Source organism: Rhamphochromis longiceps, linkage group LG22 (assembly GCF_057381845.1).
Source record: "Rhamphochromis longiceps isolate RC_006_pf linkage group LG22, R_longiceps_female_GT1.1, whole genome shotgun sequence".
In the NCBI taxonomy this organism is placed as follows: Eukaryota; Metazoa; Chordata; class Actinopteri; order Cichliformes; family Cichlidae; genus Rhamphochromis; species Rhamphochromis longiceps.
This window is the reverse complement of record NC_140577.1, coordinates 200165-227155: the sequence shown is the minus strand read 5'-3', so window position 1 is coordinate 227155 and position 26991 is coordinate 200165. Positions and strand designations below refer to the sequence as shown.

The following is a 26991-nucleotide window of genomic DNA, read 5'->3' as shown; positions in this document are numbered from 1 at the left end:
GTGTTTTCTAATTTCTGCTACATAACTTTGCACTTTTGCTGTAACAAAACAAATTTCCCACCTGTGGGACTAATAAAGGTCATCTTATCTTATTTTATAATATATTTACCCTTTGTTGTTTGTTTCTGTTTATCTAAAAGGCAGCATTTCACTCAACTTTGCAACTTAGACATGTGTACACATCTATGTCACTGTCAACATTCATTATCTCTGTTTTATGTATGTTTTGTAACAAAAAATTATTTCCCCCAGGTATTCTGATTCTGATTTATGTGGTTATATTGTTACTGTAATCACTCCTTCTGGCAATTCGTTGTATCCATTGAATTTATGCAGCTCTAGTTGCCATTTTTCTATATGTACTTGAAATAATAAACAAATTCTAATAAAACAAAACAGAACACTTTCACGTCTGGTTGGTTGGATTGGAGGCGGAGTCAACTGGATAGACTCTCCCTGCACAGTTTTCGGTCCACCTCGGCTCGATTCGTGAAGCCTGGGTAATGGAGGCGGGGTTTGTACGAAAACAGTCAAAGGTGAGCGCACCGCCCGCCCATGTTACCGTGGTCCACAGATGTAACGCACTCTGTGGAATAAGGTGAGGGAGCGAAGGTGAGACCGGACGTGACGTATACCGAGTAGAAGTTGCTCTGTCAGGAGGGTACGACGCGAGTTGAAGCTGTGAAAACGTCACATTTTGTTTGTAACGTTTTATTTTCTTCATGTTTCTGATTGGCCGAACCCGACAGCGCGTGCCCGCGGTCTGAGAGGTGAGTGCGCCGCTGTGGCTGTGAATGCTGCCCCGCTCAGAGACCAAAAAGGACATAAAGTTAAAAAAGTCTTATCGCGTTTGGCTGTCAGTGCCAGCTAGCTCATGCTAAGCTAACGCGGTGTGTAACATCTGTACGGTTCGTGTTGAAGCGGCTTCCCGCTCCGCTCGGAGTTCCGCTTGTTTGGTTTCTCTGCGTTTCTTCCCAGGCCCTCACGAGCTGCTGCGCGTGAACATTAATGACAATTTTACGACAGAAAAAGTTCACAGCTAGCCAGTTGGCTAACAGGCAGCGTAGGCTGCTGAAGCTTAGCGGATGTGGACGGACGGTGGGCGGGACCTATGAACCTGGCGGAGAGGAATGTAAACAGGTAGCACGCGCGTTCATCTGCCAGCGTCAGCGTTCTCCGCGAATCCGCGCCGGACCCGGTAAGCTGACCGGTTTTCGGGAGGAGGGCACGGGCCCGGATGTCGGGGTTAACCGGAAGAGCAGGGTTAACCGGCCGCTCCGCAAGACCGGGGTCAGCTGAGGCTGCCACCCGTGTGTGTGCGAGCGTAAGTCACCGCTGAACCCTTCTCACCTAATTGAGGAGCGTCATGGGAAACAACTTTCCTTCACGTCGATCTTGGGAGTGAAGCAGCCGCCCCCCCAGTACAGGTCACCTGTAAGGCTCGGAGCTCAGGTGTACAGCAGCGGTCCAGGTGTCGGTCTGCGTTCTCAGCCACACCCCTGCTTCTCTCACGGTCACAGCTGTACCCCACAGCTTGGGGGGAGCTGCTTCCGTTCAAACAGCTGAGGGTGGATGTGCAGTGTTGACCGTCAAGTGGAGAGTGTGCAGATGTTTATCAGAGTTTACACCTGTGAGGCACACACAATGTTTCTGTGATGTCACAGATCTGAGAAATTAGTGGATGGAGGTGACGCTGCACCGTCACTCGGAATCCATCTTTAAATCAGCCTCATGGCTGCACACAGCTCTGAGCTAACTCCACAACTCAGACACACAGACAGAGACACACACACACACACGTGTGTTTGCTGACTTCTTCTTCTGTGTTTCCTCAGGTGTGACTGATGTCAGAGGGCCGTGCTGCGTCTCTTCTCTGCTCAGATTTTCTGCAGCCATGGTTGCTCTCAGGTAGACCGGTGTGTCTGTTTTCCAACACCCTTGGCAGGCGGCGGGCAGGTGATCGTTCTCTCGTGACGATCTCCTGGCGGCCATGTTGGAGCGCCTCCTGCTGTCTTAAAGCCACCCGATGCTGAGGTCTAGTTTCTCTCGTGACCACGTCCGTCTAAGTCATCTCTCTCCACGTGTTGTCATACGGAGTCGTGCCTGTGAAGCCGTCAGCTGATCATGGAGGAGTCCAGGGAGCAGCCTTCCGCCATCGCTGACCTGGAGATGAAATGCGATTCAGAGGAGCCCACTGTCAGCTCACAGACTTTCTCCAAAGAATGCACCTTAAGCGTGACACCAGCGCACCTCAGAACTGACATCCCCAACACAAGTGGCGGCGCCGCTGACAGCCCTGCGCTCGCCAAGGTCCCGATGGAGGAGGAGGAAGAGGCCACACCCACGCCGCCAGAATCATCGCCAAGTCCATCATCTGAAAACATGACTCTAACAATCGCCACCACCACAGAGGAACCCACGGAGGCTGGGGCAGGACCAGGTAGAGGAGGAGACATGGGTGAAGGGCGGGGCCTAAGATGCCCAGAGGATCCCTCATGGTGCTTCTATTGTCCGCAGGTCTGGACGTGGAGGAAAGCTCCTCGGTGGTGACAGCGGGTGGCTCAGACGACCAGCTGGAGTCCACGGACTCGGCATCATTCTCCATCCCCAGCTTGGAGCTATCGGATGGGGTCGTGACAACAGGAAACTCCCTGGACGTGGATGACGGCCTGTCGTCGTCGTACTCGGCGCTGGGTGCGGAGGGCTGCTCGCCATCCACCGAAGTCCCGAGTCTGCAGGACGAGGCGGCGCTGGAAGCTGCTGGTGAGGCGTCCATGTTACTGAAACTGTGCTCAGCCTGGTGCCTGACTGCACTTCTTCTCTGGGTTTATTTTGCGATGACACCTTAGTACTCCAAATAAATGTAACTTTGTTTAGCTGAGTGTGACTGCATTTCTCCCCCTCCCCACAGGGGGTGCTGCTGCTCCTCCTACTGCGGCACCGGAGCCTGGGCCCTCCATGCCAGCGTATTACCTGGTGAAGTGGATCACCTGGAAGGAGAAGAAGACACCCATCATCACCCAGAGTGAGAACGGACCCTGCCCCCTGCTGGCCATCATGAACACGCTGTTCCTGCGCTGGAAGGTGAGAATCACCATCATTTAAAGGGCGGAGCGGCAGGTGGATGTTCATCTCCACCCAGCTGCAGCACACAAATCTAAAGACAACAAGTTGCACTACGCAGGTACGCAAACATCTGCCTGAGAACCTTCAGGAAGTCAGGGCAGGTGTTTCCTGTCTGCGTCGTCATGGTAACATAAGAACCTGGAGGTGCATGTTACGTGTTCCAGCTGTTTGGAAGGGCAGGGCTCAGAGCTCCCAGGTTCCAGTCGGTCTGAGCTCGTTGTTGTCATGCTCAGACTTGCGCCGAAGACCGGGAAAGGTTCAAGTCAGATTTCTAGCAGCTGAAAGGTGGCTTTGGTTCCCAGGGAAGCTGGCCTCGTTAGAAGGCATGGGAGAACCCTTTCCTAGTAGTTCAGGTCCTTGAAATTGTTTTTACTGCACAAAAGGACGTGAACGCGATGCTAAAGTTCAAGCACAAGTTCAGCTCTGTGCCCACATCTGCACAGAGAGCATGCTAACGTTAAGCTAGTCAGACAATATGCTAACGCTAAGCCAGCCAAGAACAAGAGTGATGCTAAAGCTCAGTGTATGCAGACCAGAGCCTAGCAGCTAGCGCCTGAACTTCAACAGGTAACAAGCTGTCACATCATCCTGGTGCAACATCTGCGAGGAGCTCGTCCTGGTACTGTGACAGCAGGCGTGGGACGTAATAAGAATTTAGCAATTCTGATTCCATTATCAATAGAATCTATACTTATTGATCAGATTCGTTATCGAGTCTCAACAAACAAACATGTGGCCCACAGCATGAAATTAGTCTGCATGAAGGTCTTAGATGTGCTGCTTAGTGATGACGGTCACCCTCAAAGCGGAGAATCGATAACGAATCTGATCAGTAAGTATAGATTCTACCGATAATGGATAGTTCCCATGCGCGCTGTCACAGTACCAGGATGAGCTCCTCGAAGATGTTGGACTGGGCTGTTGTGACAGGTCGCCCCGAAGACGGCGGTGGCAGCATTAAATCACAAAGCCTTTGACTTTTCGTTGAAGGGTGTGTCTGCGGCACTGCAGTGCATGAAGCTCTTATAAGTGTTCTCCCAGACTTCCCGTGCTTGGTGGGATCTACACCTGGACGCATCTAGAATAGTCAATAACACTCACAGCGACCCCTAGTGGCAACAGGAAGTTAACTGTTAGAACCATGTGGTGTACGTGAATCCGGTGCTGTGGGTTCACCTGTGCTTCGCCTGTGGCGGCCGCTGGCCTCAGGTGGTTGAGCAGCTAATGAGACACTTTGGATGAACCGTTATGTAGACCGTGGTTTCAGATGTTCCTCTGAGAACCAATCAGAGCACTCTAAAATGATGTAACTGTGCAGACGTCTGTGTCGTCGTAAACAGCTTTGATCTTTTTTAGTGAGGGACAGAAGAGGAGACACCGGCGCTCACGCTTGATAAAGTTTATAAATGAACTGACCTGTGTGTGTGTGTGTGTGTGTGTGTGTGTGTGTGTGTGTGTGTGTGTGTGTGTGTGTGTGTGTCTCGCGCCGCAGGCCAAGCTTCCTGCTCAGACTGAGGTGGTCACCACAGAGGACCTGATGGCTCACCTGGGTAAGAGCGACTGTGGGTAATGTATCAAACGTATCGATGATGAAATTAAACGTGCCGGGTAGCACGAGCAGGAGGCTGGGCGCTCGCTCGTAAACATGGAGGGTCCACGTTAAGTAGACGATGAGTTCGCTCCTGGCACAGCTGTCGAGAATGATACTGTCTGCGGAGGTCACATGGTACACGGTCTGCAACACGTCGGGTTAAACCAGGATTCTCACCTGTGAGTGTTTGAGCTGGTCAGGTCGTGGCGGGCTGTCCTACTGACGATGTTCCTGTGTGTGCGTTGTTCAGGAGAGTGTGTGCTGTCCGTCACTCCTAGACAGAAGGCCGACGGCATGGAGCTCAACTTCCAGCAGGTACCAAGGAAGCACACGGACATGCTGGTTCCCATACACGCTTTCAATTAGCACGCCGTTTTGGGGAGGAGACCATAACGTGGGCGTGTGTGTTTGCAGAACATGAGCGACGCCATGGCGGTCCTCCCGAAGCTGTCTACAGGGCTGGACGTCAATGTGCGTTTCACTGGCGTCACGGACTTTGAATACACGCCCGAGTGCATCGTGTTCGACCTGCTGGACATCCCGCTGTACCACGGCTGGCTGGTCGACCCTCAGGTGAGTGTGTGTGAGCGTAAACGCAGGACTGTCCAGGTCCTTAACGAGGTTTTAAGAATGCAAGGTCAGCGGTTTGACCCCCAACTCTTCCAGTCTGCTTGTTGAAGTACTCTTGAGCAAGGGATCAAACCCCGGAGTTTCTCCCGAACCTGTGTGAGCTCTGGATAAAATGCTCTGAATGATGAAGCAGGTGATTGGCTCGTTCAGCCAATCCCCATGGGTACCGTCAGCTGATTGGCTGATAGAGCTGCAGATGAAGCAAGAAAATTAATAAAATGTTCTGACATTAAATTATCAACACAATAGACAGAAAGATATCAGGATGTTTAGAAAACAGAATATTTATAGAATGAAAGAAAATATGAACAAATGAAGGAAAGTATTAATAAACATGAATATTAATAAACTGTCTGGAAAAAGTGTTACGGCCTCAGCTGGGCCTCCTGGAGTTGCCTGTGTGGGCGTGTCCTAGCGTCTTCATGCCTTCGGTGACAGCTGACTGCTTCTATTAGTAACTGAACTAAAAGGGACGGACGAGCCGCTATCAACATTTAAAGAAGCAGAACAAAACTCAAGCGTTGGTCAGTAAACTGAAAAGTCAAAAAAGGATTGGTGACCAAACACAGTCCTCTCCACCAAGCAGGAGCAAACAATCACAAAACACAGCTCACTACCTGCAACCACTAACATGGCTCTCTGGCACCAGAGCTCACCTGAAATACTTTTAATTGCTGAAAGGAGTGAGCTGTTCAAAAGGTGGCAGCTGAGGCAGGAGAGACGGTAGGACACGCCCACACAGGCAACGCTTGGGCCGTAACAAAAGTCAAGTGTTGGTCGGTGCCAGACTTACTAGTTGTTTAACCTAGTTGTTAAAATGTTAATTGATTCCTGATGCTGGTAAAATATCATCTTAAATGTTATGCAGCTATCTGCCACCGGACGGCGCATCGTTGATGACACACCTGTTAATCTCATCTCTTTGTTAGAATAAGATCGTAGTTACAAACAGCGGTTCTCCGTCAGGAGGACGGGCTCTGTCTTAGGAGAGAGTTCAGTCGTTATGAGGGGTTCAGAGCAGAGCCACTAGTCCTCCACATCACAAGGAGGCAGCTAAGGCTGTCGCCTCCTGGGCACGGTGTTCCTGCCAGGCATGTCGTACCGGGAAGAGGCCCGGGCTTGGAGATTACATCTCGGCTGGCCTGGGAACGTCTCACGTGTCCCCGGATAAGCTGGGGGTGGCGTGGAGAGGGAGGGCCCTGCTTCCCTGCTGCTGCCCCCACGACCCAACTTAAGATGAGCGGGAAAAAAACGGATGTGTAATTTATTGTTTTCTTATTTTTAGATTTGAACTAGGGCTGGGCAATATGGCCTAAAATTCATATCGCGATATAATTTGAAGCACGTGCGGTAACGATATATATCGCGATATATTCTTTTCTTCTGTATAACGTATTTTACACACTATAAGGACTTAAAATCCTTTCATTTTCTCAAAAATCGAGAGTGTGCCTTATGTATGAATTCTGGTTGTGCTTACTGACCTCAAACCGATTAAATCTGTTAAAATGTTTTAGTACAACTTTGGTAAGCCGCACTGCTTGATGGCTTGTCAGAGCATTACGGCAGTGGCGTTTGCAGGGTTACTGAAGTTGGGCTAGCTGGTATATAATGTTGTGCTACGTGATTGCTAGCGACACAGCTATGTTAGCATAACATTAGCACAGTGAAGCTGCAGGATGAACGCTAACTTTTTTTCCACTTGACAAAAGTTAACGTGAGAGATTCTGGTGGTCAGGGACAAATGCAATCGCATAGCAGGATGCTGTACACGGGCCAAACTTCAGTCAGGAGAACAACTGAGATCATTCATCCACAATACCAGGTTAGTTATTAATATACTGCAACAACATGGGAACAGAGCAGCTGTGAGAGAATTCAACATTTATGAATCAATGTTACGGAAGTGCAGTTTTTGGCTTTCCCCACATTTCAACAGTGCTTAATCTCTTTACTGTGACTGTTGCCCGCCATAATTTGCAGATGATAATGGTTGTAGCCGCTGCGATGCTTTCGACCAAAACGGGCGCAGTTTGATGACATCATCAACATGCGCTATCGCGGTAGAACGGTATAGTCAAAATCTCTATCGTAGGCCAAATTTATATCGTTTATATCACCCACCCCTAGTTTGAACTGAAGTGGCTGTCAAGCGTGCGTCATTCATATTGCACGACACACTTTTAGTTTAGCGGACGTTAATCTGTCATATTTGAGTAACACATGAACATCTTTTGTAGTAACATGTTTTCATATCATAGTTAACATCGGTTTAAGTGTTTCTCTCCTTCATTGTCTGTCTGGAGTGTGACGTGTAATGTTGATGATGCTGCACAGTGAAGTGGCATGATTGCAGGTTTTTAATGTCCATGTGGGATTTTTATTTTTTGTGACATGGCGCGATCAGTCAGACTCTCTGTGGCCGCCCACAGGACAGAATGATGTAAAATTCCTGATTGTGTGTTCAGAGTCCAGAGATGGTGGCTGCTGTGGGCAAACTGAGCTACAACCAACTGGTGGAGAAAATCATTGACTACAAACACTCTGCAGAAAGCAGCCGAGTCAGTGAAGGTAACGTGTTTGTGCACAGTACCCAATATGTACACGATGGCCCGAACATAATAATTGTGCACGTCTGTGCCGGGCAGGCCTGGTGGCGGAGCAGTTTCTGGAGTCGACGGCGACTCAGCTGTCGTATCATGGCCTGTGTGAGCTCAACGCGACGGCCAGAGAGGGCGAGATCTCAGTGTTCTTCAGGAACAACCACTTCAGTACCATGATCAAACACAAGGTGGGGCTGTACACACTGCAGTACCATGACCAGACACAAGGTGGGGCTGGTAATGCACTTGTCTCCTCTCTCAGGGGCACCTGTACCTGCTAGTGACAGATCAAGGCTTCCTGCAGGAGGAGTCTGTGGTCTGGGAGTCGCTTCATAATGTCGAGGGTGATGGAAACTTCTGCGACTCCGATTTCCGGCTGTGTCATCCTCCTCAGAGAGCTCCACCCACCCCCCACCTGCCACCCAGCGCCCAGGAGCAGCAGCGGCAAATTGACCAGGTGAGCTCACCAGGTAATATCATTGCCACCGAGCACTTTGGCCCATTAGCACGTCTCTGATGGGTGTTGTTGTGGGTGTCAGGACTACCTTGTGGCAGTGTCCCTGCAGCAGCAGCAGGGCGGGGCCCCGGGGCCCCTCAGTGACCTGGAGTTGGCCCGGCAGCTCCAGCAGGAGGAATATCAGCAACAGCAGCAACTCCAGCAACAGGGTTCAGTGCAGCAGGTAAGCTCACCTGGAGACAAGCCGGCAGACTGTGGGCAGCACTTGTAGGCCACTGCTATCACACCTTAATCCAAAATCAGGTCTCAAACAGGACACACTGAATCATTGGTGTGGAACCGGAACCTTAAAGGGGGCATGAAACTCTGCACGTGAAGGCTTGTTTACATCACAGAGCCCAGCTCGTCGCTCTGGTAACCACCTGTCACCTGACTCAGGCTCTCCTCCACAGTCCTCATTTATAAAGTGTTGTACAAACACAGCTAACAGCCACTTCCTGCTGCAGACACAGACAGTAAAGTGACCGTAGATCCTGGTTTAACATGAACTGACTGCTGCAGCGCTACAGTGATCCCCTCACACTGATGGTCAGCTTCACTGTCCTTTCCTCTGAGGTATCGATCCTGTCACTTGTTAGCTCAGTCTGTTAGCCAACCACGTGATGTCACGCTGCGTACTGACAGGAGAGGGCGCTGTTTTTAAAACTTTCAGCACTTATTTGTTAAACCCGGCTGAGTTACATCAGTGTCTGAGAGCAGGTGTCAGTGAGCCTTCATGCACATAGTTTCATGTCCACTTTAAAACACCTGAGTTAGCGTTCAGAAGACGAGTGTGAATTATTAGAATAAGTAGTTCTGACTGCCACGTAAATGTCACCATGAAAAGATTTTTTTTATTGATCTCAATGTGACAATAATAACCGTGACATGAGGTGATTACACTGTGTTATTGTTACGGTGTTCCAGGTCAGAGGTCAGGGGGCACAGCAATCCAGGAGAAGAGACAAGGACTCAGACTGCGTCCTTCTGTAGACTCTTCAGCAACGCCGCCATCATTGTCGTCTGTCACGCCGTCGGACTCCTGTGTGTCTGCGGCGGGCGGGTGAGGGGTCACGTTCGATGCCAAACCTCCCAGCTTCCCCTTTGTTTCACAGGTCAAAGGTCTTTAGGACGCGCTCTTTTGCCAATGTCTTTATTAACCATTAATAAATATCGGACAGCGATGAAGTGATCAGACGGAGCTGTGGCTGAAACAATGACCTATGACTCTGCAGCTGTGTTATTTCGCAGCTCCTACTCCTCTGTAGGCTTCCTGAAGTTGACCAATCAGTAAAGTCTTAAAGGGGAGGAGCTAAAACGGTCAGAAACAAAATGTTTTAGCTCCTCCCCCTTTAACCCAGTGCTTGCTAACCCCGCCTCCTCCTGTGGCTGCGGTTAAAATTCCTGAAACGAATGGAAACATGATTCCTGCCTCTTTCAAACTCGGACAAATTTAACTTCGTACAAACCAAACGACTGAAAGCTGCTGGCTCTGTGTAAGGATATGCCCTCTGTGACATCACAAAGATCCCAGACTAGGACAAAACAAAATGTTAAGAATGGATGTTTCCTCCAAATTATTGAAAGTAAGTGTAATTAAAGATAAACACCTGAGCGCTGTTGTGCTGTGTGTATTACTGTACGCTGTAGCTGACGAGCACCTTCAGGCAACTGTTGTTGTAATTTGGCGCCGTGAAAGTTAAACCATGACATCGTGTTCCCACGACGAGGACGGAAAAATTAGGGTTTGTCTGTTTGGCCTGACTGAAGGAGCCGATGGTGATGTGACACGGCAGGCCATTATTAACCTCGAATGTGACGGCTCCGTAGCGCTGCTTTAGCTAAAAACGGGTCTTTCACTGGTGTTTCCTGGGACCAGTTTGACCAGAACCTCCCAAATATTCAGTCTGAAGTTGTGAAAGAAAAATAAGATCCTGTGATTCTCCGACTGGTTCTTTGTTTCCCTGCAGATTAAAACGAGGTCGTCACGGTTGTGACATTTGACCAAATTATGACATCAAAGTTTGGATTAAACACGTAAAAAAAGACATTTTAATATCACTGAGTTTTTGTTTTTCTGTAAACATTAACCACGACTGATTTCATCACCAATAAATTTGGCTTAAAGGAACAAATGTAAACGCGCGTTGAGTTTCATGTCCCACAGATTCATGATTGAGTCACTGGTTTATTTTGTCCTCTTCACTTGCAGTGACTCAGTTTTTAAACTTGAACTAAAGTCTTGATATAAAACTTTTACCTGTAAATGATTTTGTGGCCGTCATTCACAGTGAGTGGACAGACCAGCCGTGACGTCGTGGCTGTTTTCTATATTTTCTCTTAAATCTGCTGTGGAAACAAACCTAAAACTCAGGACGTTTGAGGTGAAAACCTGCGAACTGTTCGTCTCTGAGTTCAGACTTGGTGCAGTTTCTTCTTCAGATCAAACAAAGAATTAAGAACCTGTTTAACGCCACAACAGCGTTCCCGTCATGCCTGTCAGGGTTTTAGGCACGGACGGCAAAAAGATGGACGTACCTACTCTGACGCCACCTGCTGGTTAGTGAGATCGTCACTGCAGAACAGCAGTTCACGTAACCTCTTTGAAACCAGGCGGGTCCACATTTCGCAGATTTGTTCGTGTGTCATTAATCACCCATGCAGAGCTTACTCACCTCTATAGGGCCTGAAGTCTTTGCAGCTACAGCTATCGCCATCTGGTGGCCTTCAGAACGCAGGCACTTTCTCTCTGGCTTATTTTTTTTCATACCTGGACGTCACCTCCATGTTTTTATCGTCTGTGGTATTTTATTTATTAGTTTAGTTTTCTTTGGTGTGACTGTTGGCCCGCCGCTCTGTTCAGGCTTTGTTTAATCTGCCGTCCTGTCAGATCGTCAATAAAAAATCTGAATTTGACTTCAGTTTCGCGGATTTTGTTCTTGTTATTCTGGATCACCACAGACAATTTCAAACATTTGAACACCATCGCCTTTACAACTAATTAGTTGGCAAACTTTTTTAAATTTAGTTTATAGGAAACAAAGAATGCAGACCAACATTGTTATGTACGCCTGTGATCATAGAAAAATCCGAATTGTGACTTTTTTTTATTTTTGTTATTTTCTTACTTTAAAGAGAAGAGTCTTTCAGATCAGAGGCGTCCAACTCCAGGCCTCGAGGGCCGGTGTCCTGCAGGGTTTAGAGCTCACCCTGGGTCAGCACACCTGAATCACATGATTAATTCATTGCCAGGCTTCTGGAGAACTGCAGGACATTTTAAATCATCCGTGTTGGATCAAGGACACATCTAAGACCTGCAGGACACCGGCCCTCGAGGCCTGGAGTTGGACACCTCTGGTGTAGATGTTCGTAAACATAAAATATGAGATGCGAAATTTCAGATTTGACTCTCTTTAAAGTTAATTATGCACCAGTTAGAAAAGTGATTTAAAACCAGTAAGTATCTTACACACTGAGAAAGCACACAGGTGCAGGTCAGAAGCAGGTTTCAGGTTTATTGAATAAGTTGCCATGCAGTTAGTCAGGACGTGACAGATGGACTCTACATGATGAGAAACGGGGACACACCTCCAGTCGTCAGCTGGATCTTAACGATTCAACACATTAATGCACGTCGCTGCAGAGATGCAGACTTGGGCTACGTTCACACTGCAGGCGAAAGCGCATCAAATCCGACTTCTTTGACCCTGTGCGACGTGTATCCGATCGTAGTGTGGCAGTGTGAACGGCACAAATCCGATCTGGGTCACTTTCGTATGTGGTCCTGAATCTGATACGTATCTGATGTTTCAGAAAGCGACTGCTGTTTAATGGTCATGTCGCATTAAATACGTCTTTTACGTCACTGACACAAGACGGACGCCAATTAACAGCGCCAGAGAAGACATCGTGAACGCTTCCTGGCCATCCAGTGAAACTGTTGGGAACAATGTTGGAGAAACGTGAACATTTTCTTTGTACTGTATAATCTGCAGATTCTGACAGAAATCTGCAGCTATCCTTTGAAGCAGCGCTCCTCTGAAACAGCAATAAGGATCATTATTAGGCCAAATGTAGATAACACAATAACTTTATAACTTAAAGCAAAATTGGGAAACGTAAAGTCTGAAACAGTCAAACATACTGTTGCTCTGGGTCTAAACAGAGCGCGTTGTGTGTGACGTCTTCCTTTGCGCATGCGGCTGCTTTCAGGGTTCACACTAGAGCGCGTTTGCTGTCACATTTTATTTGTAGTGTGAACAAGCAGACAAAGAAATCGGATTTGATCCAAAAATCAGAATTGAGCTGTGAGACCTGCAGAGTGAACGTAGCCTAACAACAGCTGCAGGAGAGGGCCAATAGCGTTTGAGTGCCCAATCACCAGGAGTACATAAAGTCAACCTCATGATTCAGTGGCTTCATGGACCCCACCGCTCTCGTTTATTTACACTAATCTTCATATAAAAGTGCTTTCCCACATAATCCGACTTCATAAGCACGCGGTATGATTTGGGGTAAATGACTTGTTGATCTCACGCGTCCTCCTCCCGTCTCCTGAGATGATGCTGTTTGTGAATTACCTCAGAAATCACTCAAAGTGTTTTCATATAATGTTTCTTCACACAGTGAAAAGTATCGTTGACCGTGACGTTAGCGTCGTTAGCATTTCCCATAGAAATTCCTCAAAAACCAAACACTAACATGGCTGCTGTATGACTCCGTGTTTTAGTAAAATATTAACAACAAAGAATCCTCACAAACGACAGAAACGTTTCATAAATGCACTTTTTCACACTGACTGTGTTCAGAGCTGATGACAGAAAGGCAATGAGGATGTTCAGCGGCAGGGATGAGTTTCAACCATCCGTTCTCCCCACTAGCCTCCAAACTGCAACTAACCCATCATTTGGCTCGACTTTACGGGCGTCTCCAGCTTGTCAAACAGCAGTATCACTCCCCAATGATTTTACATTTTAAAGAGCCCCTCTGTAGGAGACGGGACTTGAAATGTAAATAAATGCAGATGAGCGAGGGGTACTGGAGTGTTGAAACTTGTCCCTGGAGCCGTCAAACCGAGGATATAAAAAGCACTTCTGAGGTCCCACCGTCCCTCCTGTTGCATTGATAAGTTTGTACCTTCTGTACGTCTCAAGGCATCGATTTTTCTCACGGGAAACAAACTCGGTTCGTGTACAGATTCACAAATAACGAACGACAAAGAATGCAAAGAGCGTTTGCTAATCTGGTAAACTTTAGACACAGCTGCACGTAAAATAGTGAGCTAGTTAGCAGACGGTAACGTGGCGCTGCGTTCACGACAACAGAACTGTGGTTGTCCTTTTACAGTGGTCAGAAAACTACTACAAACACTGGCTTTATTCCAGAAAGACCCAGTTCACTGTCCGCCGGCTCAGCGTCCCCCTTTTCACAGTTAAACATTCACTAATAAACAAGAATAAAAACAAAACAGAAAATAAAACTGTCATAATGTCCGAGCGTCAGGTGACCAGATTTTAGCCCCGACCTGATGTTAGCTGATTACCATTCGTGTGGAATAACTAACCAAATTGGAAAGATTTTGTGTCTTGCTACCTGCTAATAATCAAGTGCATCTGAGAGTAAAATTATATTTTAATCGTTTTAGAGGAAACTGCCACTATAACACTTCTTTCACTGAAATTAGCTCCAGCTATGTAATCAGTTAACTGCTCATCTCTACAAATGTAACGCTGCATTAGCTTACCGTTTAGCTAGCTGTAAAAATGCTTTATGTTTGATTTCAGTCATAACTGGAACTGCAGCTCAAAGCCAGCCTCCAGTGAACTGCTGCTGCCCTTAAACAGCGGGGAAAGTTGCTATTTACAGAAATGACAACTGTTAGCTAGCAAACGCTATCCGAAACGTTCTCATTTAGCGCGTCAGGTAGAGGTGCTGTGTAGAAATACACAGGAAGCCGTTTCTATGTGTAAGACGCTGAAATAAAGCCAGTGTTCCAGCATTAGAGCGACATCAGCAGCAGCTGCTAAAACCGCTAGCTTTCGCTCAACAGCGAGAACACGTCTAAAACATTCACGTGTTCAGGAAACTGATCGTCAGTCTCAAAGAACCCAAGCTCGGCGTGCACAGAACCGCCTCTTCTGACTGGCCAGCATTAACCAAGGGAATTGGGGCCAATCAGAGAGGAACACTGCTGAGCTCTTAGTACGTAAATACAGACTCACATAACAATAACGCGTTTAGTCCAAAGTGATAATAATAAGTATACTTCTCCTGATAAGAACCCTTTGGCTCAGAACGGCCACTTACTGTACACTGACATTGTCACTGTATAATTTCTAGCATGTGCACCGAGTTGACAGAAACACATGAACAACAAAACTTCAGTAACTTTTTTTCAGAAATTGAAATTGGACCTAAAAAGATGTTGTAACAAACATTAAAATAAAATAAAAAAAATTTCACCAGACACTCGTCACATTGATAAAGGTTTAGTATTTTCTTACACTAACAAGACAAAACTGTTTTATAAAAGCTCTCAAAGGCAACTTACTGTGTTTTTTGTGCTGATGCTAGTTGGTCAAAGGTTTAAACGGAAAGTGCAGTTCAGAAGAAAGTGCTGCCCCTCTACAGACTACTGCAAGTCAGCCAATCAGACGAAAGTAGGCTTATAGAGAGACAGCAACTAAAATGGCGTGTTTGTTATCTTGTTACAAAACGTACTTATTTTAGAGAGGAATAAATAAAAAAAAGTAACTTGGCGAAAAGTTTTAGCCAAGACACTGTCAGGTTAATTGCCAACAAACTGCAATGAGGGAAGAATCAACTTAAGTGTATAATAAACGTATACTCTCTGCTGCTAGTAGTTTAGTGGTTATTAGCTAGTGAGAGAGCATAAGCTGTATACTACAGCAGTGAAAGAGTAATGTTATTAGGAAATGAGGACAGGACTCATTTATTTCTTTGATTAGCCTTAGCTAGGTGACCGTAGCTCAGGGGGTTGGGAATCGCACCTGTAACCGGAAGGTCGCCGGTTCGATCCCTGGGCTCTCTGTCCTGGTCGTTGTGTCCTTGGGCAAGACACTTTACCCTACTTGCCTACTGGTGTTGGCCAGAGGGGCCGATGGCGCGATATGGCAGCCTGGCTTCTGTCAGTCTGCCCCAGGGCAGCTGTGGCTACACCTGTAGCTGCCTCCACCAGTGTGTGAATGTGAGAGTGAATGAATAGTGGCATTGTAAAGCGCTTTGGGTGCCTTGAAGAGCGCTATATAAATCCAATCCATTATTAGGTATTAATTTTGTTAGCTAGTACAGGAACATTAGCTTAAAAAGACATCTCCCCTAGTAATTAAAAAATAATAATGTAGTTTATTATAGTAATGGCCATATTTCTAATAAATATTCTGGACTTTGCTCCTCCACAGTCTGTGAGTAATTCTCCATTAGCATAGCTAGCATGACAGTGACTCTGTTAAAAACCAAACAGCTAAATAGATATTTGGGAAAGAAAAATGAGCTAAAGTGGTAAAATAACAGTTTAGGAAAAAGTGAAATACAATGAAATAAAACAGAGGAAAATGAGCAGCAGTGGTCACTGGCTCAGGCTAATGGACGTTCAGGACAAAAGAATTTGAGCTTGCCCAAACCTCGACGCGCTTACAGTTGCTAAAAATGTCGGGACAAGGCTGACGATGAGCTGTGAGAAATGTCTGGTGAAAACAGGAATGCTGCTGGAAGATAAAGCGATAATCTGTAAAGGAGGGTGGATACGTCAGCCTTTCTGTGAGCGTGCCGAGAACGCTGAGTTCACGTTGTGCTTTTTCCTCGTAGCCATTCTGATTCGGAGAGCAAACTCCTTCGACCTCTGCTGGTGTTCGCGTCCACTCGGACTTCATTTAAACGTCAAGAGAAGGTTCGTGCCGACCCAGTCAGACGCGTCCTCGGGCTCACCCTCGAGTTACTGCAGATTTCTCCTCTGAGTCCACTTTAAACTACGACAAGTTGGGAGGAAAAAGAGGGCGCCTTCTGGAATCTCGGGCTTACGATTACGAGACTTTTATCTTTGGAAAAGGAGCTTCTGTAATTACAGGATGTTTGCTGGAAAGAACAAAACGCCTTTCTCAGACGTTTTCCTGTCAACAGACGTGGAATCGGAAACATTGAGCTGTTTTTAGCTGAAGGATGGGTGAAGTAGTGGTGGTTGTGTCTGTAAACGCTCTGCTGCTGGGCAGTTTAGTAGTGATTATGAGCTGGTTAATAAAGTCGACAGCAGTGACGAGTTCACGCGTTTCCGTGTGACGAGCAGCAGGAAGTCGAATCTGCCGTGCTGTCGCTTCGATTAGCTGCAGATGTAAATCCATAAACGATGTGATGAAGTGGTTTCCGTCTCTATCGAGTCTTCCAGCAGCCGCTTCGACCCCGATGACGGTGACGAGGCGGCTCCGTCGAATCCAATCAGGCGGCGGCGCAGCGAAACGTCTGCCGGCTCCGGCCACCGCCGTCGCTCAGTCCAGACGGGTCACATGATGCCGTTGGTGACATACTGGAAGGAGTCGTAGAGTTTGGTGGTGATGGAGCGCACGGACCCGTCCACGAGCTGCTCCACCAGCAGCTGCAGCTGCTCCTCTGTCAGAGACATGTGGAAACGGTCCTTCAGGCTACGGATGGTGCTCGAGCCGTGGAAGCACGGCAGGTGGGAACCTGTGGGGTTAAAATAAGAGTGCACAACAACTTTGTTAACAGCTGACTGGCAAACACGTCCTTAAACCCACACCGGTCAATTCGTGCACTCTGGACCTCCACCCGAGTCGCCGACAGCGCTACGATGTGACGCAGGAATGAGTTTGTTGTTGCAGCTTCACTGCGAGGGTTATAGGGGCCAATAAGAGAACTCCTTAACCTTTGTCTTGCCGGGCTGCTGTGACGCAGTGTTGGCAGTTTCCGTAATGACTCTAATATCACTGAATAGTGAAATTTGCAAAAACCGGCTGTAGGCTGCAGCTGCTAGCTGTCTGCTAGCTTGGCCTCTGCTGCCTGGAGTTAGGTGGAGTGTGACTCGCTGCATCATCTGCACAAACTCAAACGTGAACTTTTGTTCTGGATAATAAAAAGTTTGGAGTTTTCAGCAGGGACGAACTTTGTGGCCGGACCTGTTCCCTGATGATGTGGAACACAAAGTATCCCCGTCCTACAGACTAAGACTGTCTGCGACTCGTACTTACAGCTGTAAATACGGGGTTAGGCTTAGGCCGCGCGTGTGTGCCGTTTTCAGCTGTAAGAAAGGCGCAATGGTGTTACCTTGCTGCATGATCTCCACAATCTGCAGCACCTTCTCCATGTGCTTCCTGGCTGCGATGAGACCCTGAAGCATCAGCATCTTGTAGTAGTTGAACATATCTCCGTTCAGCCCACCCATCACCTGAAACACAGCAAACACCGGGCATCAGGACAGCCACCATGCTAAACTCCACAGGAAGCTTTTCTTCCACCAAAATAAAAGCTTCTGTCATCAGGAGCCATGAAACCCCGATTTCTAGAGTCCTTCAGCGATCCACGCGTGAATCAAACAGAAATTCATCCAAATCAAAACTAAACCTCTGCAGCGCCCGGCTGAGAAACCACGACCGAGCCGGCTGTGACCGGCGGTGCTGAGGGCTCAATGCTGAACAGAACATGTGGGATCTCCTGATCCTGCTGCTGACAGCTGTCGGACACCAGAAAGGATCCTTAGCAACTTTGAAGTTCCAAAAACAAAATGAACGATTCATCTACGAGTCAGCAGAGAGTCGGCTTTGAGTGGCTAAAAATCCCATCCAGACGTGCAGGGCAGCCCTCCATCTGCGTGCTGGTCTGTTCTCAGTGACAGGTAAATATCAGGAGACTACACCTGAGCCCAAAATTGTGATCAACCTCTGCCCGGGATCATCTCCCTCCAACACATCCTCAGGCTGTTTCTACTCACGTCCACGAACTCCGAGGTCAGCTTAAAGGCAGATGTCTCGAAGCCGAGGTTGCGAGGAGAGCTGGAGAGGATGAAGCCAAAGTCGATGTGGATGATGTGGCCCTCGGAGTCCAGCAGGATGTTCCCGTTGTGCCTGTGGGGATCAGACGAGGTGTTACCGAACGATTGGCATGTAGGATTCTCTACATGCTGCAGAGCTAAGCAAGGAAATTCTTACCTTCTCTACACACAAATAAATCAAATATATACAAAAGTCACACTTTTTAAAAAAAGCATAGAAAAATAGAGCAAGCACTGTATAGGAAAGAGCTGAGAGTGGTCAGAAAGTAGAGTCTGCAGGATTTCAATGTAGATGTACAGGTGACTGCAGTGTGTGCTGTGGGGGGAGGGGGTGCCTCTTTAGGACCCCGTTGTTATAAGGCGTCCCCTCCAGTGATGGGAAAGCAATCCCACACATGGACCGTGATGCTGTAATGACAGCCTGTAGAGCCTGCTGTCCCGCCCTGGTGGTGCAGTTCCCATAACACATGATGGATAGATGGATGTATAGCTGTATAGGTGTATAGATGGATGTACAGGTGTATAGGTGGGTGTATAGGTTTATAGGTGGATGTACAGGTGTATAGGTGGGTGTATAGGTTTATAGGTGGATGTACAGGTGTATAGATGGATGTATAGGTGTATAGGTGTATAGATGGATGTACAGGTGTATAGGTGGATGTATAACTGTATAGATGGATGTATAGGTGTATAGGTTTATAGGTGGATGTACAGGTGTATAGGTGGATGTATAACTGTATAGATGGATGTACAGGTGTATAGGTGTATAGATGGATGTACAGGTGTATAGGTGGATGTATAACTGTATAGGTGGATGTATAACTGTACAGGTGGATGTATAACTGTACAGGTGTATAGGTGGATGTATAACTGTATAGGTGGATGTATAACTGTATAGGTGTTTAGATGGATGCATAGGTGGATGTACAGGTGTACAGGTGGATGTACAGGTGTACAGGTGGATGTATAGGTGTATAGATGGATGTATAGGTGTATAGATGGATGTACAGGTGTATAGATGGATGTACAGGTGTACAGGTGGATGTATAACTGTATAGATGGATGTATAGGTGTATAGATGGATGTACAGGTGTACAGGTGGATGTATAACTGTATAGGTGTATAGATGGATGTACAGGTGTACAGGTGGATGTACAGGTGTATAAGATAAGATAAGATAAGATAAGATAAGATAACCTTTATTAGTCCCACACGTGGGAAATTTGTTTTGTCACAGCAGGAAGTGAACAGTGCAAAAGTTATGACGCAAAAATTAGAATACAATAAGAATAAATACAGTACACAACTGTACAGAATAGAATAAAATAATATACTATATACAGTAGAATAAAATAGAATAAAAATATACAATAGGATAACAATAGAATACGAATGCTATATACAACTGAGTAAAAATACAACGATGCCAGAAAAGATTATTGCACTTAGTGTTATTGCACATGTGTGGATGTGTGTGTTTGTTCAGTTAAAGTCTTTGTTGTGGAGTCTGACAGCAGTGGGGAGGAAAGACCTGCGAAATCTCTCCGTCCCACACCGTGGGTGCCGCAGTCTCCCACTGAAGGAGCTGCTCAGTGCTGTCACAGTCTGCTGCATGGGGTGGGAGACGTTGTCCAACAGGGATGACAGCTTAGCTGCCGTTCTCCTGTCACTCACCACCTCCACTGGGTCCAGAGGGCATCCTAGAACAGAGCTGGCCCTTCGGATCACCCTGTTCAGTCTCTTCCTGTCCCCAGCAGAGATGCTGCCGCCCCAGCAGACCACACCATAAAAGATAGCAGAAGCCACCACAGAGTCATAGAAGGTCTTCAGGAGTGGGCCCTCCACCCCAAACGACCTGAGTCTCCGCAGCAGGTACAGCCTGCTCTGCCCTTTCCTGTAGAGGGCGTCTGAGTTATGAGTCCAGTCCAGTCTGTTGTTCAGATGAACACCAAGGTACCTGTAGCTGTCCACAGCCTCAATGTCCATACCCTGGATGTTCAGTGGTTGCAGTGGAGAATGCTTGTGCCTGCGGAAGTCTACCACCAGTTCCTTGGTTTTACTGGCGTTGATCTGGAGGTAGTTCAGCTGGCACCAGTCCACAAAGTCTTGGGTCAGACCTCTGTACTCCTTGTCGTCCCCATCAGTGATGAGGCCGACTATTGCAGAGTCATCAGAGAACTTCTGCAGGAAGCACTGGGTGGAATTGTGGGAGAAGTCTGCAGTGTAGATGGTGAAGAGGAACGGAGCCAGAACCGTTCCCTGTGGGGCCCCCGTACTGCAGACGACCCTGTCCGACACACAGCCCTGAGTCCTCACATACTGTGGTCGGTCGGTGAGGTAGTCCAGGATCCAGGTAGTGAGGTGATGGTCCACTCCAGAGTTCTCCAGCTTGTCCTTCAGAACCGAGGGAAGAATAGTGTTGAAGGCACTGGAGAAATCAAAGAACATGATTCTCACAGTGCTTCCAGCGGTCTCCAGGTGAGCGAGGGAACGATGTAGGAGGTGAATGACGGCATCATCCGCGCCAATGCCAGGCTGGTAGGCAAACTGAAGTGGGTCCAGTGATGAGCTTATTAGGCGCCGAAGCTGAGCCAGGACCAACCGCTCCAGGGTCTTCATCAGGTGGGATGTCAGAGCCACCGGCCTGTAGCTGTTGAGGTCCTTGGGGCGTGAAGTCTTTGGCACTGGTACAACACAGGAGGTTTTCCAGAGCTGTGGGACTCTTCCCAACCTCAGGCTCAGGTTGAAGAGGTGCTCCATCACCCCACACAGTTGGTCCGCGCAGGACCTGACGACCCTCGAGCTGATGCCATCTGGGCCCGCTGCCTTCTTGCCATTAATCCTCCTCAGTTCCCTCCTAACCTGGGTGGTTGAGAGAGACAGGCTGGAGCCTTGTGTTGAGTGTGTATTGGATGCTGTTGTTGGGGGTGGGGGGGAGTGAGCAGGGTGAATAGAGGAGGTGTGAAGTGTCTGAGGTGGAACAGCAGCAGTGGGGGTGGGTGAGTCTGCAGCCGATGTTGCAGACTGTCTCATGGTTGAATCAAATCTGTTGAAGAAATGATTCAGTTCATTTGCCCATCTCACATCCCTCCCAGGCAGAGAGTTCTGCTGTTTGTGGCCTGAGATGGTTCTGAGGCCTCTCCAGACTTCACCAACGTTGTTTTGTTGAAGCTGGTTCTCCATCTTCTGCCTGTAGCTCTCCTTCCCATTCCTTATCAGTCCCCTCAGCTCTCTCTGCACCCTTTTCAACTCCTCTTTGTCTTTGGATTTGAAGGCCCTCCTCTTCTGCTTGAGGACAGCTTTAATTTCTGGGGTAATCCAAGGTTTGTTGTTGGAGAAACACCGTACAGTCCTGGTAGGTACGGTGTTATCCACACAGAAATTAATATAGTCAGTAATGCATGTAGTAAGGCTGTCGATTTCCTCTCCATGGTCGTCACAGATCACCTCCCACACAGTCGACTCAAAACAATCCTTAAGAGCCTCCTCGCTCTCCTCTGACCATCTCTGTACTGTGCGGGTGGCTGGTGGCTCCCTGCGCACTAAGGGCTCATACACAGGGACAAGGTGCACCAGGTTGTGATCAGATCTGCCCAGGGGAGGGAGAGGTGATGAACTGTATGCCTCTTCAGCATTGGCATACAGTAAGTCCAGTGTTTTATTGTCTCTGGTTGAGCAGGTCACATACTGGGTGAAGGTGGGCAGTGTGGAGTCCAAAGAGGCATGATCGAAGTCCCCTGATATTATGAGAAGGGCTCTCGGTGATTGTGTTTGCAGTCTGCTGACCACTGAGTGGAGAGTGTCACAGGCTGCATCCGCATTGGCCGAGGGGGGGACATACGCTGTTATTGCGATAACATGCGAGAATTCCCGGGGCAGATAGTACGGACGCATGCTAACGGCTAACAGCTCAATGTCTCTGCTGCAGAGTTGCTCTTTTACAGTGATGTGCCCAGGGTTACACCATCTGTCGTTCACAAAAACTGCCAGTCCCCCTCCTTTCCTCTTACCGCTCTCTCTGGTCCTGTCCGCTCGCAGCAGCTGGAATCCCGGTAGTGTCACGCTTGTGTCCGGAGTTAGCGATGTTAGCCACGACTCCGTTAGCATCATGATGCTACATTGCCGGTACTCCCTCTGTGACCAGGTTAGCGACGTGAGCTCATCCATCTTATTGGGCAAAGATCTTACGTTTCCAATAATTACAGAAGGAAGAGATGGTCGATAACGTCTCCTTCTCGGGCGACGGCGCTCCTTCCCAGCACGACACCCCCGTCTTTTCCTCCTCAGCTCACTGGGAATGTCGGGTCTGTCCGCCGGCAGTACCGCTGCGGGACGCAGCGCTAACAGCTGATCCTTACTGTAAACAAAGGATCCCTGCTCTGGGTCCCCAGACACGCGTGAAAAAAGTAGAAATAAACTAAGAAAAACGACCAGAACTAGCACAAAACGGTAGAACATGGTTGCAGAGTCTAATTACTGATACGTTAGTTATAAAAAATTACGAGAAGAAAAGATAAGAAAGAAAGAAACTCAGAATGAGCAGAGCTGCTGTAACAGGCTGCCGCACACGGGGGGCGCCGGAAGTATAGGTGGATGTATAACTGTATAGGTGTATAGGTGGATGTATAGGTGGATGTACAGGTGTATAGGTGGATGTATAGGTGGATGTACAGGTGTATAGGTGGATGTACAGGTGTATAGGTGGATGTACAGGTGGATGTACAGGTGTACAGGTGGATGTATAGAGGGCTGCATTGACAGTCTTCAGTAGAACAGTTCTGATGATATGCAAACTGCAGGGATGTAAAGGACCTGGAAGGTTTCTTTATGTTTCTTTATTAGATGTTCAGGGCTTTCGGGGCTTAGTCCTCGTCAGGACCTTGCGGTAGAATTGCTCAATGTTGGTTGGTGTTAAGGGTGTTAAAGCAAGCGAGGAGCTCTTTCAGCTCATCTGGTAGTGCACTGTCGCTGGCTTTTTTGCAGCATTTAATGGGGCAATATTCTCAATGCATGTGCTGAGGTTGCTAGTAATCACTGATGTAAAGTCCTCCGAATCCACAGACCCGTCCTCACTCAAGGCAGCAGTCTTAACCTCATCAGCAGGGATAACGGTCACTGTTTAACTTTTATGAATGTCTCACCTGTCTTTGACCTGCAGCAGGTAGCAGATGAGGCTGTAGCCGGCGCAGCTCTGCACGAAGTTCCTCTGAGCGGTGAGGAAGGCCTCTGTGGTGAAGCTGCCATGTTCCTGCAGGAAGTAGTCAAGCAGCGACAGCTGACTCTGCTTCCTCACCTGGAGGACACACACACGAAAACTGCGTTTCAGTCTCATAGACAAAGACAACTAACTTTCCCAGAATCCCCTGTGTACCTGGTGCAGGGAGACGGCGTTGAGGACGGGCTCGATCATCCCGCTGTCTGAAGACATGACGAGGATTTTGTAGGGTTTGATCCACAGAGGAACGCGCTCCTGCTGCCAGATGGACTGACCAAGGAAACAGACTCGGCTTCAACATGGAAGCAGTTTAACCACACGGAGACTGCGTCTGTATCTGCATCTGTACCGTTGTGTGCATGTGTCTGTACTGCGTCTGTACCTGCAGCTGTCTGAGGACCTGATAGGCCAGCAGCTCCTGCCTCAGATCGTCCCCACACTTCACGATGACCGACAGCAGCCTCCAGGTGTGCAGGTGGCCGTACGGAGACGCCTCTCGGATCCGCCTGAACACAAACGGCGTTAGCGCGAGGAAGACGTTGTGGAGCGTTCCCCTGCTCGGCTTCACAAACCCACCTGACTTTCTCCTCCCAGGGCTCTTTGAGGGCAACAGCCGACGGGTCCTCGGGGTCCCTCCTGAATGCGGTGGGAGTGTGAGCAAGGTTCTCCGATAGCCGCCGTCTGAAAAACAAACCAGGTCGGAGCGTCACGGCAGAACGCACAGCTGAAGATCGAAGCTTCACGGGACTGCTCAGGCCATTTCATCCTCAGAAAGAAGAGTTCCTGAACGTGCTGCTCTTCAGAGATCTACACTCCTGGACAGTGACAACAGCTCATCATAATTACATCTGCACACCAGGTGATGTTGGTGTCCTATCAATATGGCAACTACAAAGAAAGCTTCTATGGGGAAACTAATAACTAACAAAAAGGTCCAGTCTATGTAGGTGCGGTTCCTTTATTGTTTTAATTACTTTAAAAACAACTTCAGATCACATTTTGTTGCTGGTAGTTATTTTTGAACGCAGCTCAATATTCCTGTGGAGCTCCTTTATAGCTTGAATTTACTGAAACTACAAACACATAATTGTAGTGTGGAGGGGTGTGGTCTGTGGCTCAGCTTCTAGGGAGGGGTGGTGTTCAGTGGGCGAGGCTGCTCAGAGGCTCCTGTTTGAGCAGCACGCCAAGGCCTAAAGGGGGGAGGAGCTGAGAGCAGAAAGCTGCAAGTGAGCGGGCATCAGCAACAGTGAGACCGCGGCCGCCAACAGCCTGGAAACGCTAAATTGTAAACATGAAGCGCCGACATGCACGTTGGCGTCGTGCTGGGCAGAACCAACACTAGCTTGTGTTACACGTAGCTTACCACGGGTAACACGGCGTAATATTTCGTTTGAACTGCCCTGAAACAGCACTGGTGTTCCCACGTTTCTGCTTCTAACCTCCGCCTGTGGAGGGTAACCCGCTGTTTACCTGATGTCTCCGGCGGCGATGAACACCGGCTCTTTGCTCTCCAGACTCGTGATGCTGTCGACTGAAAACTGACTGATGTTGTCGCTGCTGCTGGTCTGAGCCTCCATCTGCAAACACATGCTTGTTACTGTGCTTCGGGAGGACAGAGTACACAGGGTTACTGCAGGCAGTATGCCGACGCTTTCACATACCTCCACCTGCAGCTGCCCGATATCATCGGTGGCCCACGCCTCGTCGTCGTTGTCGTAGTTTGGGACGGTGGAGAAACTTCCCGTTCTGTGTTCCGATGTCATACCACTGCTGCCATTAGCTGCGGTGCTGCAGTCCAGGTTCTCCGCGGAGCGGGCCGAGCGTATCCGCGTCTCTGGGATGCGAACGGGAACGGGAGACGTCTCGAAGCTGTCGCAGTCCAACACCTCCACGTAGATGATGTATGGAGCCTAAAGGAGGAGAAGGAGCAGCAGTCAGAGGACATTGGACAGATGTTCTCTGGCACATGTGGCGGGTACACCGGAGGTCACCTTGTCCTTGGAGTTTAGGACCACGGCCTGCGTGTGGGGGACCCTGCAGACGTGGTGCTGGTGCTCGGCGGTGGGCAGCCACACTCGGGCCGGCAGCTTGTGGTTGAGCAGCGACAGCTCGGAGATCAGACGCTGGGTCTTCTGCTCTTTGGTGGGCAGCGTGGCGAGACGCTTCCCGATGCACAGCAGAGACTTGATGAACTCCCTCTGAGGACGGAGACGCTCGGGCTGCAGACGCACGAAACACCCACAGAGAGTCATAATTTCTAACCACACACACACGTTCCCTGATGCTCCACCCACAGAGGCATGTGAGTGACTCATCGATAGCTCGAATGGGCCGTTTAACCCTTTAAAGCCGGTAGGAGCGGGCACGCGCCGTTTTGCGCAACTATTTTTAAATCCCTGTAGAATCTGAACCGTGTAAGCTAGCGCAATAATTTGTTTTGCATATGAAACCGGAGGAGTTGTTCTTACATCTGATGCCATCAGCTTGTCCTCGGTCACGGTTGCCTTCCACATATAGCTTTGCAAAAATTGCATAAAAAGCTCTTGCAGGAACAAAAACGTAATATTCCAGAAACACACTTTGCCGATCCGATCAGCTGTTCGTAACACTTCCCACATTGAAACAGTCGTCAGCGCGAACGATCGCATGTCCGCCATTACCTGCACGAAACCGGAAGTGACGTCATTTTTGCGGAAAATGTAGTTTTTAACTTGTAGGCCTTGAAAGCCTATACTGGTGTTTTTAAAAGTCATGTTTGATTTTATGCTTTTCTGAATAGCCTTTGACTCTAGAGCAGCAGTGTCCAACTCCAGGGCTCGGGGGCCGGTGTCCTGCAGGTTTTAGATGTGTCCTTGATCCAACACCGCTGTCGACCTCCAGAGGCCTGGTAATAAACTAATCATGTGATTCAGGTGTGTTGACCCAGGGTGAGATCTAAAACCTGCACGACACCAGCCCCTGGAGGCCTGGAGCTGCCCACCCCTGCTCTAGAGGAACGGCACCACCCGAGAGAATCTCTGGCTCACCTCTTCGTGGACCGCCTCCACTTTTGGGTTACTGCCAGTCCGTCGGAGACCAGCACCAGGTCCATTGCTCGCCATGGTGGCATCCGACTTGGATCTCTGGTGGGTCCTCCTGGACGGGGAAACAAACACCTCGGCTTGTCCCTGTCCAGGGCCAAACATGGAAGAGGCCTCGGCGTTGCTGCCATCGTGTCTGTGATGGCGATGGCGACGGTGAGACGGCGAGGATGCGGGGCTGTCAGATGGGGCGGGGTTGAGCTCGTCGGACAAGATGAGCTTTCGGAGTTTG

At 48.6% G+C, this 26991-nt stretch overlaps 2 protein-coding genes across 6 annotated transcripts in view; one reads left to right on the top strand and one right to left on the bottom strand.

Moving 5' to 3' along the window:
- Positions 1 to 615: 615 nt before the first annotated feature.
- Positions 616 to 11362, top strand: mindy1 (MINDY lysine 48 deubiquitinase 1). Of its 3 annotated transcripts, none has more exons than XM_085395756.1 (12): positions 616 to 770; positions 1836 to 2440; positions 2518 to 2763; positions 2912 to 3084; positions 4619 to 4676; positions 4968 to 5032; positions 5132 to 5290; positions 7816 to 7918; positions 7996 to 8138; positions 8255 to 8407; positions 8490 to 8630; positions 9374 to 11362. In XM_085395756.1, exons 2-12 carry the CDS (start codon positions 2125 to 2127, stop codon positions 9437 to 9439), a joined length of 1623 nt encoding a protein of 540 aa, XP_085251882.1. In that variant the 5' UTR covers positions 616 to 770; positions 1836 to 2124; the 3' UTR covers positions 9440 to 11362. The 3 variants fall into 3 exon arrangements, with proteins under 3 accessions (XP_085251882.1, XP_085251880.1, XP_085251881.1); XM_085395754.1 differs by having other exon boundaries at positions 8213 to 8407; XM_085395755.1 differs by lacking the exon at positions 616 to 770 and adding an exon at positions 829 to 1198 and having other exon boundaries at positions 8213 to 8407.
- A 4429-nt stretch (positions 11363 to 15791) lies between these two features.
- Positions 15792 to 26991, bottom strand: part of LOC146642997 (phosphatidylinositol 4-kinase beta-like) — a 17898-nt gene continuing 6698 nt past the window's right edge. The window contains exons 4-14 of one of the 3 annotated variants that reach the window (XM_085395284.1): positions 26706 to 26991; positions 25671 to 25898; positions 25341 to 25589; positions 25150 to 25256; positions 24256 to 24360; positions 24062 to 24185; positions 23836 to 23949; positions 23606 to 23757; positions 18405 to 18537; positions 17741 to 17861; positions 15792 to 17143 (exon numbers count right to left, since the gene is read on the bottom strand). The exon at positions 26706 to 26991 is cut by the window's right edge and continues 107 nt beyond it. In XM_085395284.1, the coding sequence (XP_085251410.1) occupies positions 16962 to 17143; positions 17741 to 17861; positions 18405 to 18537; positions 23606 to 23757; positions 23836 to 23949; positions 24062 to 24185; positions 24256 to 24360; positions 25150 to 25256; positions 25341 to 25589; positions 25671 to 25898; positions 26706 to 26991 (1801 nt within the window). In that variant the 3' untranslated portion in view covers positions 15792 to 16961. Of the gene's footprint in view, positions 17144 to 17740; positions 17862 to 18404; positions 18538 to 19939; positions 22844 to 23605; positions 23758 to 23835; positions 23950 to 24061; positions 24186 to 24255; positions 24361 to 25149; positions 25257 to 25340; positions 25590 to 25670; positions 25899 to 26705 lie in introns of those variants that run through there. The other 2 variants (XM_085395285.1, XM_085395283.1) reach the window with 2 other exon arrangements.